The sequence below is a fragment of the Phocoena sinus genome, chromosome 1, assembly GCF_008692025.1.
Source record: "Phocoena sinus isolate mPhoSin1 chromosome 1, mPhoSin1.pri, whole genome shotgun sequence".
NCBI lineage: Eukaryota > Metazoa > Chordata > Mammalia > Artiodactyla > Phocoenidae > Phocoena > Phocoena sinus.
Genome location: NC_045763.1, coordinates 132,908,505 through 132,928,769, shown reverse-complemented (window position 1 = coordinate 132,928,769; position 20,265 = coordinate 132,908,505). Strand labels below are relative to the sequence as shown.

Below are 20,265 nucleotides of genomic sequence, written 5' to 3'. Positions count from 1 at the left end.
TTAAGATTTCTCCTCTATTATCCTTTAAGTCACTCCACACACATACCCCTCTCCCCACCACCCCTCACCCCATTCCTAACTCCTAGCAATGACTAATTTGTTCTCTATCTCTGTTGGGTTTTTTTTTTTTTTAATTTTGAGAATACCACATAAAATTTTGAGACTACTACACTAAATCATAAGCGTGCAACTTGTGAGATTTTTTTTTCACTCCGTATAATATCCTTGACATCCAACTAAGTTGTTCCATGTATTAATACTTTGTTTCTTTTTATTGCTGTGTGATATTCTATTGTGCAGATGTATCACAGTTTGCTTAAGCAGTTAGCACCGAAGAACACTTTATCATTTCCAGTTTGGAGCTATTACAAATAAAGCTGGATTTCGAGTAGTCATGTTTTCATTTCTCTGGGATAAATGTCCAACAGTCCAACTGCTGGGTCACATGGTAAGTGTATGTTTAATTTTATAAGAAACTGCTAAAGTGTTCTCCAGAGTGGCTGTGCCATTTTACTTTCCCATCAGCAATATATGCAATATCCAGTTTCTCTGCATCCTCATCAGCATTTTGTATTGTTACTACTTTTTTTTAGCTCTACTAATAAGTATAGTGATACCTCATTGTGGCTTTAATTTGCTTTTCCCTTACGGTTAATGATACTGAATATCTTTTCATGTGCTTATTTTCCACCTGTATACTCTCTGGTAAAATGTCTGTGTTTTTGTCCGTGTTCTAACTGGAATATTTGTTTGTTTTACTATTGTTTTGAAAGTTCTTACTATATTCTAGATATAAATCCTTTGCGAGATGTGTGGTTTGCAAATAATTTCTCTAAGACTGCCATTTCCTTGTTCATCTTTTTTTTTTTTTTTTTTTTTGCGGTACGCGGGCCTCTCACTGCTATGGCTTCTCCCGTTGCAGAGCACAGGCTCCGGACGTGCAGGCTCAGTGGCCATGGCTCACGGGCCCAGCCGCTCCGCGGCATGTGGGATCCTCCCAGACCGGGGCACAAACCCGTGTACCCTGCATCGGCAGGCAGACTCTCGACCACTGCACCACCAGGGAAGCCCTCCTTGTTCATCTTAACAGAGTGTTTCTCAGAGAAAAAGTCTTAATTTTGATGAAGTCCAATTTATCAGTTTTCATTTTTATGGACTATGCTTTGGGTGTCATATATAAGCACTCTTCGCCTAGTCTTGCCCTGAAGATTTTCTCTTATGTTTTCTTTTGAAAGTTATATAGTTTTACTTTTTATATTTAAGTCTATGATCTATTTTGAGTTAATTCTTGTATAATATAAGGTGTGTATAAGCTATCTAAAATTAATAAATCAGTATTTTTTCCAGATACTGGTGTAGAAGGGGCCTTAAATTATATAATTTTATTTACTTCTTGTCTTTCGTGCCATTGTCATCATATTTTAACTCTACATATATTTTAAGCCAAAAAGACATTGTTACTACTTTTAATATTTTTATCCTTTCTAGTGTGATTCATTTCTTTTTGCATGCCTCTGTTTCCTTTTGGAGTCATTTTCTTTCTGTTTGGATAGCTTTCTTCTTCAGTATTTATTTTACTGCTGGTTTTAAATTATCTCAGTTTTTATCTGAAAATATGTTTAATTTTTCTTCATTTTAAAAGATTTTTGTTGAACATAGTATTATAAATTGGCAATAATTCTCTTTTAGCATTTTAAAAAATATATCCATCTATTGTCTTCTGACTTCCATAGTTTCTGTTGAAAGGTCAGCCTGTCCATCTTATTGTTGCTCCTTTTAAAGTAACGTAACTTTTTTCTCTGGCTACTTTTGAGGTTTTTCAGCACTTCTGTTTTAATGAATCTAGTTGTGATTTTCTTTCTATTTATCCTTCTTGGGGTTTGTAAAACATTTTGAATCTGTGGTTTAATATTTTTTGTCACCCTGAAAAATTCTCAGCAGCTAGCTATCTCTGATATTATTTCTGCCCCAATATCCTTCTCCTCTTCTTCTAGAACTCCAATTTACGTTAGGAATTTTTCATCAGATCTCAAATGTCCCAAGTTGTTTTCTATATTTTTCCATCACTTTTTCTCTCTGAGTTTCAATATGTATGTTTTCTACAGTTTTCTAGTTCATTAAACCTTTCTCCTGCTCATAAACCAATCTACTAATTTCTTAATTTCAGTTACTGTATTTTTGTCCTAAAATTTCCATTTGATTCATTAATATAGATTCTAGTTTTCTAAAGACACTCTTCACCTTTTTATCTATTTTTGAGCATATTAATCACAATTATCTTAAGCCAATATTCAGTAACTCCAATATATGGATAATCTGTGGGTCTGCATTTATTTAGTGATTCTTTGTTTAGTTTAGTTTACCATCATTTGGTCTTATCTCTTGCATAACTGCTAATTTTTTTTTTTTTTTTTTTTTTACTGATTTCTGGCCACTGTGCATAAAAACTTGTAGAGGCTTTTGATGATATTGTCCTCCTCCAGAGCATATTTAATTTTCTTTTGTTAAGCAGTTAAATATAGGCAGATGACCTTCCTCCAAACAGGGATTTAAGTGTGTTTCAGGCTGAATTTTAGGCTTTGTGTAAGCTAGGCTATTTATATTTTCCCTCACACATAGGGTATCTCAAAGCCCCTCCTTGATAGGACCTCAACTTCATTTTTTGTCCCCTCCACTATGAGATTCCTGAAATCACTGTTCGGCTTTTTAATCTGTTAGCAGTTATTTTATACTTGTTTTATGGCCACTGGCCCTAAGCATGCATAGTTTAGTAATTAGAAAAATCTTCAAATAATGAGCAGACTATCAGGCTCATTTTTTTTCATGATTTCTATCTTTCTGGAAGCTTGGTCCCTCAAGTCTGGATGCCTTAGAAGGTCTGACCTTTAATTTTTGTCTCCTCAGTAGTGAGAAGCAAGCTTTAGGCTGCTTCTCTCTGCTCTGCCTCTATTACTTTCACTGAGATTTTGGCAATTTCCCTAAAGGAGAAAAAATCTGAGTTATATGTAGAACTCACTTCAATGCATTTTTCTCCTCCCTGGGATTGGGTCCCTCAAATCCTCGTTGTCTTGGCTGATGCCTTCAAACAGTTAATTTTTGGAGGGGTGTTATTTTACCCACTTTTATAGTTAAATGAATCTTGTCAATGGCCTAGTGCCAACAAAGTCAGAAAAATATTCAGGGCTCTGCTGCCAGTCCAATAATTCTTATCAAGAGGCCAAGATTTGTCTCCATAATGGCCGGGAAGATCATTTTTTTAGGTTTTTTGAGCAAGTAGATTCAGTACTCAATGATAGACCTAGGATTCATAGAAACAACTGCTGGGTAAACCTAGCTGTCATATATACCGAAAAGGTAACCTTTGGTGAATCAGGTATGAATAAATTTGGAGGTAATTTCTTACCGTGTTACATGCTCCTCTGCTAGTATTGTTTTTCATGAGGATAATTCAAGATACTCAAACTCACTGCTAAATGAATTATTGGAATATAACCTTCTAGCCCACTTGTTGCTACTTTGAAGACTAGAATGACTCACGTTAGCTTTCATCTGGAAAGCTCCACTCATCTCACAAATTTCTGACTTCTAATATACTGAGAACTGAAAATACAAAATTTAGTGATAAAAGGACTGCAGAGCCTTAAAACTGTATCAGATACTATAGAGCCAATGAAATCCAGCATAATAACAAAGCATTCAGTTTGGATCACCACAGGTTTAACTTTTCATTGTCTCCTCCTTTGCTTGAGATGTATAACCCTTCTGGATGTTGACCTGATTCACTACAAGGATTTTTATGTTCTGGTTTCCTCTTGAACAGCCACAACATTTTTTCACCTATTGCTAACCTACTGCTCATCATCTTCCTTCCCCAATTGTTTGGACACTTGCTCATATTTTATTTGATTATCATTTCAATACTCTGGACTCCACTTCACAATGACCCATCATACATGGGTTTGACATATACAGTATTATGTGATGTTTATTCAGTTTATTTCTCTCTGCTTTGTATTTGACTACTAAGAAGATTAATTTTGCATAATCTCTTTTAAATCACTCTTAAAATGGTTTCTGGTCTCTTTCAAGCATTCTCTTTCCAACATGAAAAATTCCTCTCAATTATGGTAATTCAGTTTTAAAGTAAGTTTTGGTAGAATCCTATACAAGACTCTTTGAAAGTATATACAAATTATATTGATTGAATAATTACTCTTCATCCACATAAACTGATTTAATGATTCTATTGATTGGTCAGTAATATTTCCTTTATAATAATGATAAGATATTGTAATAAAAGGAATTATCTTTCTTAAGCATGCAGTAGTTCCACTCAGTATTAAGGTGTCACCTTTTTCCTAGGTAAGCAGACAAGCTCCCCACCTGTTTTAATTTCCCAGAATCTCCTCAGGATTCCAATCCATGCAAGAAGCCCAGCAATCTTCTGGCTCAGTGTTTACTGCAAACCAGGTTTCATAGTCTAGCCACCTTCTTGCTAGTTTCCCCCTTGAGGCTCTCCAAGACATAAAATGGATCTTATTCCATGTCAGCAATTTATTAACGTCTGGATTATAGATTCCGTCTAGGACATTCTGAGTTTTTGCCACTGTTTGCTCTAATACATCTTACCTGTCTGCACTGAAACATGTTGAGAGATTCTCCCAAAAGCTATTCTCAGCCCAAAGAAGCTAATTCATTAAGTAAATTTATTTTTCTCTCTGTTTTTTCCCCAAATGCACTTTCATGGATTCCCTTCCAATCTCCTCATTTTTCCTACTATAGTTGGTCTTCACTTTACTTACCCAGGTGACTGATGGCTTCCTTGTCCCAAGGCCAGGTGGCAGCACCTGCAAGGTCTTCCCGCACTGAGCTGGCAAAGTAGACGTTGAGGAAGTGAGTGCTGTTGAGCTGCAGTGCCTCTTTCAGCTCCTTCACACTCATGTACGCCCTGGAGAGCACGTAAGAGGAGGAAATGTCACACCAAAGGATCAGTCCATAGAGAACAGTAGAACCAGACCTAATCAGACTCTGACTCTCCCAACCAGCACTGCTTTTTAGAGGAGAGGAGCAGAGAGGGCAAGACCAGGTATTACGAAGCTCTCAAAAATGCACTAATACACATTTAGGATATTTATTCCAAGATAAATAATATCCTACCATTTTAGCACCACAATATTTATACGGATAGTCAGTATTTGACATCATACTCAATTCTCCACTCTACACCCAGATTATTTCTTCAAGATAAATCCAGTAATACCCTTAACTCTATGCCCTGAGAGTTATCCCTACCCCCACCCCAGCCCACGGTGAAGAAGGCCTTTCAACTCTCAGTCCCTGGTTCTTTCCATCACACTGCATGATCATTATTATGATAAGAAGACCGATTGAATCTCTATTTCAGTATATGCTTGCTTCAGGCATATTTTTAAAGGTAAATAGTGGCCAGAAAATATAAAGTAAAACAGGAAAAAAAGAGATGAGTTATAGGTAGGAGAGGATATCATAAGCTACTGCAAAGAATGTTAATTTTATATATATTTCTCTTTCTAGTACCTTAATCCATAGACTCTCTACCCCTACTCCGACTACCTTGTGATACTCACTAAGTATCTCTATTGGTGGCCTTCAAAGCACTAGGTAATATTATGTTTGAACTTATTCACAGACTTAAAGGTCTATTAAAAACACATGCCCCACGGCCCATAAAAAAGGGAAACAAGCATTTGATCTTTTTTTAAGCTCATATATAGTCAAAGACCTTCATCTTCCTGGCATCAGTGAATCTTAAAACTTTACTATGGGCAAACAGAGCCTCATCATACTCAATGAAGAGCTATTTTAAGAAAGAACAACTAAACCAGAACCCAGTGGCCCCTTGGATTCACTGGATGCTTCCTACAGTGGCCATGGGAATGCCACTCCAAAGATAGGAATGATCCTATCACAGCTTCAACTGTGCAGACAGCTCTCTCAACACAGTTGAAATTTCCTTTATAGATTCACGCTTTATTCTTGCTATTCTGGTAGACAAGCTGCAGACACTGAAATCTCTCAACCCAGAAGCTCAGGCTAGAAGAGCATGACCCTTCTTCTTCCGTTCACTCTGCCTCCCAACTACACTGTTGATGCCATCTATTTAATCCACATGGTAGGATATACTGGCAAGGAGTACTCAAGAAATAGAGATCCCAAAGGAGACTGTGTTTATGTTCTTTGGCACAGAACCAAAAAGGGGAATAAAAGTAAAGAAACACAAAAAGATTTTGCTTTAGAACCAAATATGCTTGAGAGAATGGGGATTTTAAAATATTCTTTCTTATTGACTTATAATATCTTGGAAAAGTAATTCTCATCCCCAATAAATCATCCAAATTTCATGAAGTGGTGTCAGATGTGATCAGAGGGATATTCCTTCTGATACTTTCCTGGAGTGTTTTTTGAACTGTTGCCTGGTTTTCCCTGGACATTAGTCACATTCCCTTTCCTTTTCTCCTTTATTAAAAATAATTACAATTTCCTGTATTGATAAATTGATGGTTTGGAGTTATGATGACATCAAGTAACTCTTCAACATGGAGGTGGTCTAATTGGTCAGATAGAAGGAAAAGAGGGAGGGTGGATGGGAGGAGAGAGAGAGAGAAGAAAGAAAAGGGAAAAAAGAAACAAATAGAAAATAAGAGAAAGAAATAAGGGCAGAGAGGATCAGTGATAGCCTATGTACAGCTCAGGGTACCAAGAAAGAAAATCTACACCCTCTGTTCCTATTCCAGAGTTCCCATTAAAATTAGGAATTGGTAACTTGACAGTTTTCTCTCTTTCCTCCCCCCTCACTTTCCCCAAATACCCCTGTTCCTGGCATGGTTTACTTGGGCTATCTGTGTGTTCCTGGCTTCTCTGTCTGCCACTTACCAGTCTTGGCCATCATCCTTCTATCCTCCCTCAACCCAGCAGTTCCACTAATTTCCCTTGAGCCACCCTCCAAGAGGCCTCTTCCTCCACTACCAACTCATTAGCTGATTCTACTCATCTTCCATTTCTTCCTTGCCCATTCCACTCTCCAGCCATAAATTACCCTTCCAGATGAGAGTGTTTATGTCATACTTGTGGAAAACTGGGTACAGCCACTCTAATTCCTGCACTCCATAGAGATATAGATAGAAGTTGGCAAGTATAAGGGATAAAATACATTTTTAAAAGCTAGAGACAGTTGGAAACAGTCACTAATTGAATTGATACAGGAACGCTTTATTTTGTTGAAGACAGATTTTTGTCCAGATTATTCCATAAACCAAAAAAGGGCAAAGTGTAGATAGCAGGGTGTCCAGTTTGCATGTAGACTGCCTTGCCTATTATAACACATGTACGCCATTTCAGAATTTAATCAGAGCTAATTAAGATAAACGTCTTAGCTTCTCCACTAATGTGACCAGAGCCTGGCTCAGACCTAGGGTGGAGAAAATGGCCATTATTCTAAAATTCAGAGCTTAACATCTTGCTTCAGAAACGATTTATTAAGAGATAAACTTGTCATCCAACCAAAAGAACTTAATTGTTCAAAGAAGGGTGAAACGACATACATAACTTTCATAAAAAGCATGGGACCGTGAACTGACCAGAACTATGTATGAAGAGAGGTGAACTGCATTGATCTACTTAATTTCTGCCAGGATCTCCCTTTACTCATCCTCTCCACATTCTAGACTGAGATACTCACCATGAACTTCTCCCTGAGGACTCAGACAGACCAAAGAGAAGCTGCACCTTGACCTTTATAAAAAATTTTCTCAGAAACAAGCTTTCCTTGAGGCTGACATATCAAGTTGTTCTGCCCATTGCTTGAGTCTATTATTTCTGACATGCCTCCTGGAAGAATGCACAGCTGCCTCACTATTTTATCACTGTGACCTACTGGTTTGGGATTAAACATTGCCTGGTGTCCAGCCCACCACATTCCTTTGTTCCCCAGATGATTTCTGTTGGGATCCCTTGACCGCTGACCCCTAGCCACACTCTAGTATCTAAGTGTCCATGCAAGCCCCAACTCTTGCTCAGTTTCTGACTAAGTAAAAGTGAAAGGATATAAAAATAATGCCTCTTGTGCTCTAGTTTAATAGTCAGTTGAATAACTCCTTTATAGACTGTTAGAAATGATTCAGGCCAGAAAGAAGAAAAAGATCCTGAGCTGTTTGAAGGAAGTTGAGTCAGCATCAAAAATTCGCATGTTAAAAAACAAGACATACAAGACGCATGCATGTACGCCCTGAGATTGGGACCCAGGGCCCTGCTTCCCACAGTCAGACCAAGCTCCGTCCAGAGGAAGATCCTGACTGCACTCCACAGGGGTAAGGCAGCCTCCATTAGAACAAAACCAGATGCTCCCAAGGACCCTCAGCCAATTCCCATCACAGAAATGACCGGTGCCAAATCTGGGATATTTGGGTTTGGTTAAATCTAAACCTTCTTGTCATTACTGTACACCATGGTTCTTGACCCAAAATACACAGAAGGGTTCCCTCTGCCACCCCCGTCTGCTATCCACTTTGCCAACTATGCTTCCTCCTCTAGGTGAATATCCCCTTTGACCTACTCCCCCAGTCCTTGGACGGCGCTCACACCATGGGGCTTACAGGTCCTCAGAGTACCAACTAGCATCCTCCCAGCTGCCTAGTGCCACTCTAAAAACTTACTGTTTTTTTGGGTTTTTTTTTTGCGGTACGTGGGCCTCTCACTGCTGTGGCCTCTCCCGTTGCGGAGCACAGGCTCCAGATGCACAGGCTCAGCGGCCATGGCTCCCGGGCCCAGCCGCTCCGCGGCATGTGGGATCTTCCCAGACCGGGGCACGAACCCGTGTCCCCCAGCATTGGCAGGCGGACTCTCAACCACTGCGCCACCAGGGAAGCCCAGAAAACTGTTTTTTATTCTCTGTCAAAGTCCTCCTGCTATTGGGCACATGGTACTCTACTATGTCACCATATACTTTCTACTTTCTTTCACTGTCCCATCTCTTGGTTGCTCTGTACACATCAAGGGCTTCACAGTCTGACTCACAGTCTTCCCCCTTACCTTAGATCCTAGAGTCTAAGGATCTAAGGAAATTAGGAAATTTCCTGAGGAAATTTCAACATGTATGTGAAACATCCACTGAAAACACAGTCTTATGTTTTACTTCCTTATTGCCAATGACCCTTGCACACCATTCTCATTGTCACCTTTACTCAGGTGGATTTTCTGATCTCATGTGGATCTTTAGTTCTACTTGTCTAAACTTGTATTTGATTATGGTCATCTCCTCTTCAGGAACTATTTGAAATCTTTACCCTTCTTTACCTTTTCTTGCCCCTTCTCCCCCAGCAACCTCAATCTCCTCTGACTCTTAGATAATCGTGCCTCCTTCTTCGATGATAAAATTGAAGCCATTTATCATGAACTCTATCGCTCCCCCCCATACATACACACATGCGCACACACACACACACACACACACAGTCAAAACATTTACTTCCTTACCTATTTTTATTCCCTTTCCTCTTGTCCTACAAGATGAGGTTTCTGAGAAAACCATAGCTAGTACCCTCTTCCTTTCCAATTCAAACTTCTTGAAAGGATAATTTCTTCATCTCCCATTTGTTTCCCTTTTTTTCATGTATCCACTAATCCCACTGTAACCTGGCTTTCACGAGAACCACTTTATCAAAAATGCTTTTGTTGAAGTTGTCAGTAACCTCCTAGTTGTCCCTCCCCACAAAAATGGAAAAAATTCATTCACCTTCTTATTGGAATCCTTTGGTTCATTTTTATATTGTTAGTTACTTCCTGCTTCTTAAAGTTCTCTGCTTCTCTGCTTTTATTGCAACGCTCTTTCCTGATTCTCTTCTTGCTTTTGTGACCACTGATTCTCGGTCTCCTTTGTGGGTTTCTCTTTCCCCTTCTAATCCTTAAAAGCTATTCCCTGGGGTCCTGTTTGTAGTCCATTCTTTTGTCACTCTCCTTGTTCACCGTTGGGAACTTTTCCACTCTCAAACTTTGAAGCACCATCAGTATTTGGAAAACTCTCAGGTAGATATATATATCTCCCTCTACCTAGATCACCCCCAGACATCTTGAAGTCAACATGTCAATGTTATGGGTGGTTCTCCCTGAGCACAAACAAAATTCGGACACAGTGAGTTTTAGTGCATCTCAAATAGTGGTCCAACTACTGAATCTGTGGACATTTTTTCCATGGATATATTTGCAAGAAGTGTCTGAGTTTTGGCTAAACACAGAGGCAGTATGTGACAGTGTCCACAGAAAGATAAAAAGGCAAGAACAGGGAAGAACCACAATGGTATTTTGTCCATTACCTAATTTTATAGACTGGATTTCGAGTTCCTCAGGAAGAAACAAAAAGAACTCTTTTTGTAAGAAAACTGGTACAACCCAGGATACATAAGCCATGCTTTATGGCCTAATAACAAAATGAAGTACCAATTGAAGAGAAGGGACACTCTCTCCATTTTTGGAAAGAATTAAGGGGTGTCAGCACCATTCTAACACTTGAGAGTTTTACAGCCTTGGGTTGCATTAGAAGCCAGTTCTCTAATAAGGCCAGCTTTTCCCTAGAGAAACAGTGAGGGCAGAGCATCAGCTGGAAATGCTGAGTGTCAGCAGACAAGGTAAATACCATTGCCAGTATTCAACAGCAAACAGCAGTAGAACCACAGAAGCCAGTGGGCATGAATTTTTAAGGCACACCCTTCCGAAGACTCCCAAAAATACTAGAGAGAGAGGACAACGTATGAGGATAAGATTTTATAGCTATACACTGAGCTCATGTAATTTGATTATTAATGGTAGCATGACATCATTCACCCCCAGGGGGTATGTGGACTGGAGGATATTCCGTTTGTCTCTGACTGAACTCACAGTCTTCTTCCCCACACCCACTGCTCCTCCATTGTCTCTCTCTGAATTGATGCCACCTCTATCACCCTCTCCATGACACAGGAAGAAAAGCCAGGATTCTTCCTTCAATACTCCCCCTCTTCACTTCACTCCCCTCATTATAATCAACCACCTACTAATGACCCCAGGAAGAAAAGACATCATGATGATTATTGTTTCTCTTCTGAATGTCCCCAAAGAGGCTAGATATCATCATCACTCAGACATAATCAACTGGGAACACATTTTTTTCCTTGAAAATCAAATATGGAGAAACTGACAGCAATTATTACACCCAAAAACCTCACTTTTGCTAATGCATGTGGGAAAGAGTATTACTACTAGAAGTAAAATGAAATTATTCTCTAGAAAGCTTTATCTGTTGTAAGAACTTGAGGTTGAAATAAAAGAGCTAACTGGAGATTTAAAGGACTTGAAGTCTAATGTCATAATATCTTCTGTGGTAGGCAGAATAATGCTCCCAAAGACGTCCATGTCCTAGTCCCTGGAACCTGGGAATCTATTACTTTACATGGCAAAATGGATTTTGCAGAGGTGGTTGAGAGTACAGACTTTGAGATGGGGAGACTATTCTGGATTATCTGAGTGGGCCCAATCTAATTACATGAGTCTTTATAAGCAGAGAACCTTTCCCACCTGTTGTCAGGGAAGAGAGGTGGCAACAGAAGGAGACTCAGAGAAATGCTACATTTCTGCTTTGAAGTTGAGGGAAGGAAGGGGGCAGCAAGCCAAAGAATGTGGGCAGCCTTTAGAAGCTGGAAAAGGCCAAGAAATGGTTTCTCCTGTAGAACCTCCAGAAAGATATGCAACTCTAACAACACCTTGATGTTAGCTCAGTGAAAACCATGTCAAACTTCTGACCTATAGGACAATAAGTTAATAAATATGTGTTGTTTTCAACCAATAAGCTTGTGGTCACTTGTTGCAGCAGGAATAGAAAATGAATATATCTTCTTTCATTTAAACATATAGTATCTTTGGAAAAGAAAAGAGCATACAGAGAATAAAAATCTGGCTTCAAAAGATGGTGTCGAAAGAATTTGTTTTAAAAGAACTTGTGATTGCCTTCTGAGGCAGAAAATAGTAAATCTCACGTTTCCAGTTCTTGGTAGTAGTTTACCTACCTTATCAAGGGAGTCATACCCTGAAATTTATTTGGAAGGGGAGCATAAGAATACCCAGATAACTTATTGGGTCTGGGTAAGGGAAAAGAAACGCATGGTGGAAGTGATACCCAGTTGAACTTAAGAAAAAATAACCAAACCAAAAGTCATAGGTAGCATGTGTCAGCATCCTGAGAACAGGTGTTTAAGCCAGAATGACTTGGTCTCGTGTCCCACCTCTAACACTCACTGGCCATGTGGCATTGGCAAGGTGCCTACCATCATTACACCTCAGTGTCCTTATCTGTAAAACGACAATAACGAAAGTATAATCTGCATATACTTATTGGGAAGAAAAATGAGATAACATCTAAAATCACACATAAACAGTTGTCAATAAACCTTATATTATCAATAACAATACCTATGGTCTCAGATGTCTACATAGCCAGCAACAAAGTTCAAAAATCATAATATAGGAAAGCAAGTATCATCTTAAAGACTTGATGGGGAGCTAATCATAGACTATGTCTGAGAACGGGTATACCTTGCTTGAAAGAAATAAAGTTAAATGAAATAGAAGTAATACCACAGTGCAAAAGGAAGCAAACACAACTGAAATCTGACACCTGAAGTAAACCCACAATGGAAAACGTTTAGTGAAAATAAAATAGCAATGAACATTTTCTAGGCATAAAGTACTGTTGGCATGGTCAGGCAAGGGATAGTTTTGATACATCCCAAAAGCAGTTTCCAAAATGGACACAAAATAAAAATATAGTGATGAACCAGAACATCAGATGAGAATGTCTCTGCCAGAAGGCTGGTGCTGCTAATAGCAACAGCAGTACTTCTGATAAATACTTTTTCTGACTTCCTGATAATCTCTCTCAAAAAGGTCAGGAAACAACAAAGGGTCATGATAATTTATTTTAATTCTTATTAATAAGAAAGAACTAGATGGTGACATGGAATGCAAGAGTTCCTTTAATGAAAGAAACTCTATTTAAAATTTTCAATAGCCGAGGCTGGTAACATCAAGGACTAGAGCTTGAGTAAAACAGATTTCCAAAAGGGAGTAATGATTCCAAGGCCTAGGGCTCTCAAGGGGACAATGGCCCTTTGGAGGTAGAAGGGCATAAACCTTGAAAATCAATGTAATTCTAGATTGTCCCAATAAAGCAGAAAGGAGATAAACATCAAAAAGAACAGGTTCTGTAAGGGAACTCCCTGCTGAGCTAAAATTTTAAGAGAACATATGTAGATTTTGGAAAGAGGATTAGCACAAAACTATTTTAAAAAATAGGGTCAAAAAAGATAAAGCCCAGGGACTTCACTGGTGGCACAGTGGTTAAGAATCCGCCCGCCAATGCAGGGGACACGGGTTCGATCCCTGGTCTGGGAAGATCCCACATGCTGTGGAGCAACTAAGCCCGTGGGCCAAAACTACTGAGCCTGCGCACTAGAGCCCGCGAGCTGCAACTGCCGGGCCCACATGCTGTAAATACTGAAGCCTGCATGCCTAGATCCTTGCTCTGCAATAAGAGAAGCCACCGCAATGAGAAGCCCATGCACTGCAATGAAGAGGAGACCCCACACGCCACAACTAGATAAAGCCCGCACACAGCAATGAAGATCCAACACAGACCCCCCCCAAAAAAGATAAAGCCCAGAACCAGCATAAACATAAAAAATGCAAAGAATGATAAATTTTAAAATTTATGTTTTTCAGAATAGTAAGCAAAATAGAGTATAATAATACAGAAGGGAAAAAAAAAACTGAACTCTTCAAAGTCTGCCTTGCTGCCAAGATAAATAATCATTAAGAAACCCATTGAATAAGTCATTAACCTGGCAATAATTTATTTGCCCCTAATAATAACAGTGATCACAATTAACTGAATCCCAAATATATGGTAGATGCTTCATATATATTTTCTCATGTAAGCTCACAAGTCTATGAAGTTAACGTAATTATTTCATTTTACAGATAAGAAACTAAAGCTTACAGAGATAAAGTCACTTGCCCAAAACCACACTGCTTGTAAGTTTTGGAGGCAAGTATTAAACCCAAGTTCCTCTAACTCCGAAGCACACATTCTTTCCTCTGTTCTTCAATTGGTTTCACTAGGATCTGTGAGTCACTGTGTTGGGCCTTGGCAATGAAAAGATACAGAAGACATAACCCTTTTTCAAGAAGCTCAGTCTAGTGAGGAAGATAACCATGGAAAAATATGATTATAATGCAAGGTGAAGGGCACTATTATAATGTGCAAGGAACTCCATGCAAGAATGGGGGACAGAGTGAAAAACCAGCTTAGAGAAGCAGACATTAATAAGGTGTCGTAGAAGTTTATTATTAAAAATAATCTAGATTTATACTTATTAAAATGGAAAAATGCTCCCAACATATTACTGAGTGAAAAAGCTGATGGTACAAGAGTAAGTATAACATAACTCTATCTATTTAAAACCATATACATATGTCACTCTAGGTATCTAGAAGGGGATGAAACAGGTCATGGGATTTGAATTAATTTTCTCTTCTTATTTGTATTCTTCTGTGTTGGTCTTTACATATATATACATTTACATGTATGCATATGTATAACATTTATATGTATTATGTATATATATACAGATATATGTATATATAGGTCTTTACATAGATACATATGTGCATGTGTGTATGTATGTGTGTATATATATATATATATATATAATAGAGCATTCTTTATTTCAATATTATAGAGCTTCATTATTTCATTAGCTGGACAATGTGCCCAGAAGTCAAGTACCATGTCTTTCTCAGAGTGAGAACAACTTAGTACATCATCTCGCATATTATTAAGTGCTCATTTAATATTAGTTGAAAATATCAATGGTGCAGATGGGCTTTAACTGGAAGATTAGGCAGAGAATACCCCATCCTTCCCCCTCCCAAGTTCACCAGTACTGCCTTGCTGCAGAATCCACTTAAACCACAGGACCCGCTTACATCTACAAGAGTCAAACTTCAAAGAGTCGCACATAGGATCTGCTGTCTCTGGTAGAGAGCAAGAGACAAAAATATGCCCCAAGCTGAAGCCCAAAGCCCCAAATACACGCTTTTTGACAACTCTTTATTGATGACTAAAGACAGAGCAGATTCTTGGCAAAAACACTGTATAATGATAAACTCTCAGGGCCTGGGTGGGAATGGGCAATGTAATTCCACAGACATTACACTGGGTTTAAAAATAGGAAGCTTTTCCCAGAAGAAGTAGTCCTTGTGGGTAACTGGAGCCGACAGGATGTGTTTCAACTAATGGTAAAAGTTGAAGTCATCCCGTATTTTAGTCATTTTTTGTGTTTCTTTTCTCTTCTCCTATAGCTTTTTCTTCCACTGTTTTAGAACATTTTTAAAGGTTTTCTTCAAATCCTGTTTTCAAGCAAAACATTCTTTCTGTAATATGTCATACACGTGTACACACACACACACACACACACACACACACACACACACACACACACCCCACAGAAGTCAGTTCCTTTTGACAGTACACATGCACCAAACTGAACTCTCAACTTTATATTCTATTGACATGGGGAAGGTGAATGAATCCTATAAAACCACTGATGATTGAAAATCCTTTAAACTTTGATTTCAGGACGTGGGATAACACACTCACTAATTCAGAAAGTATTTACTAAGCACCTACTAAATCTCAGGCTCTGTGCTGAAAAACCAGTATACAATGGACAAGCCCAGGTAGCACTCCTACCATCATGGAGTTGGTGGCCTTATGGGGAGATGACAAGGAAATGGGCAGTCACACTGGGACTCAGCAGGTACTCTGGCAGAGAGAGTAAAAGGTGCGGTGAGAATCTGTGGACCAGAGCACTTGACCAAGATTAAGAGAAAGTCTTCTCAGAATTGGCATCTATACCAAAACCTGGCAGATGAAAAGGAGTTATCCTGGAGAGAAGATGGCATGGGAAGAAGATGCAGCCATTGGTAGAAAGGTCCAATGGATAAGAGAAGGGAAGTAGTTCATGAGAGCTGGAGAGAAGTAGAAAGACTGACACTGAAGAGGGTAACAGCAGCTGGATCCTGAAAGGTCTTACAAACCATGATAAGAAGTTTAGAGTTCTTTAAAGCAAGGAAGAAACGCGATTAGATTTACTTTTTGGAACGACTGGTCTTAAGAAAATATGGAGAATGGATCTGAGGCTTGCAAAGCTGCAGGCAGAGAAGCCTATTAGAAGGCTGTGGCTGGCTTTGAGAGATATTTAGGAAAAGAATCAATAGCAATTGGTGATTAATTGGAGGAGGTTAGGGTGAGGAAAAGGAAGAGTCCAAAATGATTCCTAGGTTTTTAAATTGAGTAACTGGTTAGCACAATTCACTGAAGTGAGAAATAGGAAGAGGAACAGATCTGGGTGAACGTTTGAAGTCATCTCTGATAACCAAATTACAGATGTTTATTAGACAGGTGTATATATGGCTTTTTAGACCTGAGCAGTATATAAATTCAGAAACTGATGATAATGAAAACTGTAGAATGAATGAGGTAGTGCATTACTGACTTCCTAAGGGGTATACTCAACACGGTGTGTCCTCAGGGAACCAGCAGAGGGAGAGAGAGAGAGAGAGCACGCACTAGTTAGTTCATTTTCAAAATTATATCCAGAAGTGTACAATTTGAAAGACTACAGAGGGACAATATTGATTTTGCTTTGTTTAAAAATATATGTTTACTTTTTTTTTTTTTTTTTTTGGCTGCACTGGTTCTTCGTTGCTGCATGCAGGTTTTCTCTAGTTGAGGCGAGCGGGGGTTACTCTTCGCTGCGGTGCGTGGGCTCCTCATTGCAGTGGCATCTCTTGTTGCGGAGCACGGGCTCTAGGCTCGCAGGCTTCAGTAGTTGTGGTGCACGGGCTTTGTTCCTCTGCGGCATGTGGGATCTTCCCGGACCAGGGATCGAACCCGTGTCCCCTGCATTGACAGGCGGGCTCCCAACCACTGCGCCACCAGGGAAGTCCCCCAAAATACGTGTCTACTTTTGAATTACGTATCACGGGACAGTGAAGGGGTGATCTTTTCTGATGATCTCAAAAGCCTCAGTCTGGCCGAGGAAAAGGTATATAGAGTGAGAAGAGAAGACATTGAATCAAACACTGAGGAAGAGTAACTTTAAGGAATAGGCGGAAGAAAAGAAATTGGCAGAGAGGTCTGAGAAGCCGTGATGAAGAGGTAGGAAAGGAATCCAGGAGAGTCGGCGTCTCCAAGGCTAAGGGAGAATATCAATCCAAATGTTCCTGGCGATTGAAGTAAGGGAAGAACAGAAAATTCTCCATCAGAACTAGAAACAAGGTCAGTAACTTTGACAACAGCAATTTCAGAAAAACAGTAGCGGCAGAAACCAGACTGCAATGGCCTGGAGAATGAGTGGCTCTTAAGGAAGAGAAGATAATGAGCATAGACAAGAATCGTGACAGTGAAGATGTAGAGGAGGATGGAAAATGTTTATGACAGGAGATTTAAGCATTACTAAATTAGTTTAACAGGAAGACACCAGTAAGGGGAGATAATATAAAAAGGAAAGAAAGATATAATTAAGGTAATTAAATGCAGAACACATCAGGAGAGATACACCGTACACAGGAGTGTGGTGGATACTGTTGGTGCTCTACCTAAGCAAGTATCACCAACCCCTAGCTGCTGTGAATATTGGCTGCTAACAATTCACTTTTTTCTTTGGAAAAATCCCCTTTCGCCAAATAGGAGCTGCCTCACAGGACATTATGCTTCTCTCCTCCCAGGGCAGCTGGCAGACAATGGCTGATTGACAGGAGGGTACAAAAAGCCAGCCCTTTGCCCCAAGATAGGACCAAATCCTTGGCGCAATTCATGCTCCAGAGCTCCCTGTGGGATTGAACTGTGAGACCACATGCTTGCTTAGACCCTTGCCCTGACTTATTCTGTTTTCCTCATCCCTTTCTGCTAAAAGAAACCCTCAGTAAATTACAAAAATTCTTGTCTCAGGCACCACTTCCTGGGAATCTCCCTGAATATCAAGAGGAAGATTCTCATGCATTAGAAAGGGAGGAGGGAAGGGAGAAAAGAATGCAAATAGTTTTGAGGATTGATGGCAGGCATTTCATTAAGGAAATGCTTCTCTAATTTATGTTGCTTTCCTAGTGAAGGAGTAGGTGAGGAGCTTCCCTAAGAGTGGGGATGAAGTGATGGGTACAGAAACTTGAGAAGACTTAGAAGGTGTGAAATACTCATTGTGAGAGGAGATAGGATAGGAAACCAACCGCTTATTAGGGAGAGGTAGATTAGTTAGTTGGGGTTCATGAACAAATATTTTGATGCCACCTTCTCCCAAATCCAGTTAGTTATAACTCCTACTTAGAAGAAACTAAGGAGTAGGAAAAAGAGGAACTTCTGTTTTCACTAATGATTTCAAAGCATATGATTTTTTCCTAGATTTTGAATTTATAAATATTATGCAATGACAAATCGTTAATTATGAATTGAACTCAAAAATGTTCTGCTTTCATCTTCAACATTCTCAGTAAAATTGGACTCTTCAAATTCACCAATAATCTCCCAGTTTTTCTACCCAGTGGACACCTTCTGTCCTTACCTTCTTGACCTTTCTGGGGCATCTGACATTGTTGATCACTTTCTTCTTGAAACTTCCTCTTCACTTGGCTTCAGTATGTCCTCACGTTCTTAGTTTACCTCCCATCTTTAAGGACACTCCTTCACATACTCTCTCAGTATACACACTCTCCAGCCCCTGGCTACCTGTCAAACTTCGTCTCTGGCCATTATTTCTCTTACATTGTTTTTCTAAATCCCCAAAGTACTTACAGCGCTGCACCTGTTATGTTCTCTCTCTTGGTTCCATGAAAGTTCACAAATATTTCTTCAGTCTAGAATGTTCTTTTCCTTTGTTCTTTTCTGCTAATAACTACCCATTATCAAAATCGGTAGAGGTGTCACCTCTTCCAGGAAAATTTCCTGACATCCGTCCCAACTGCTGAGTCCAGACTTAGTTTCTAGCCTAGGTACTACCTTAGCACAGTCTGTATCCCTCCAACATAGCACTTATTGCATTATGCTGGTGATTGGTGGAAAGCTGAAACTTGAACTGAGATGCTTCTGATTCTACAACCCTTTCTCTAACTATGGTACAGTATTGCCTCTAGTGATGGACTAAATATTTCTCAATATTGAGTCCCTGAAAGGAATTAAAATAAATTCCACTGTGGGACATATACATTGGAATGCAGAAAACATTTCTGTGTCCATATTTGACTCCTTTTGACGAAACAATGCAGTGCAAAGGACAGTTAAATAATAAAATGGGTGTTTAAAAAATATCCTATCACTCATATGCTCGAGGACAAGTCTGACTGGTTGTAAGGACACACAACATAGGAAGATCCAAATCCACCAAAACTTTCTGGGCCCTTCTGATGGTGCTCACAACTTCGCCTGAAGTCATAGGAACCTGCAGACAAGGCTCGCTTGTCATCATGTCTCAAGGGACAAAGGCTCCTAATTCCATCCTTTCACGCAATAAGTTCTCATAAGCCTTCAGTACATGTGTGTCCTCTTTTGATGGAAGAGTTTTGTTTGCCTTTTGCCTCACCATTTGTAGACTTGGAGTACAGAAAGATGCTAGACCATTCCTGTCCATCTGAAAGTTGCAAGTGCTGTTGTGGCTGAGGAAAGAGAAGTCTGTATACATACACGGAGGCAACCTCCTCACCTTCCCTTCTTCGCTCTCACCTCCTGGCTTATCTCTCACCCTCTCCTCTCCTCTGAGAGGTGGGGCCCAGAAAGGCATGCCCTTTCAGCCACTCTGTTGTGCTTCCTTTTCCAGAAGGCCAGGGCCAGCATTCTATCTAAGGAATACATTTCCTTTCCTCAATCTCTCTCTCTCTCCCGCCCTTGACATTAATGCTTTGAAGCCATCTGAGGATCATTTGTTTGCTGAGCGATCACGTTCAGACTATGGCCTAGTGATGACTCACGCTCTTGTGGTCTCCCTGTGTTTACCATGGATATTCTATTCCAGCTGGATTTCCCTTTCCCCAGGAAACCTAGAGCTAAGCGATTTCTCCGTTTTTCTCCTTCTACCCCAGTACGCTTCATATTACCCTTTCATCACCGATGTCCTCTAAAAGGTGTATATGTGTGGCATGTGTTTGTGTGCA

At 39.6% G+C, this 20,265-nt stretch overlaps 1 protein-coding gene across 1 annotated transcript in view; it reads right to left on the bottom strand.

Annotated features, from left to right (window-relative positions):
• The window catches only part of PAPPA2 (pappalysin 2), a 282,314-nt gene that overhangs the window by 183,003 nt on the left and 79,046 nt on the right, over nt 1–20,265 (bottom strand). The window contains exon 3 of the mRNA XM_032611278.1: nt 4,803–4,948. Coding sequence (XP_032467169.1) covers nt 4,803–4,948 — 146 coding nt within the window. The remainder of the gene's footprint in view (nt 1–4,802; nt 4,949–20,265) is intronic.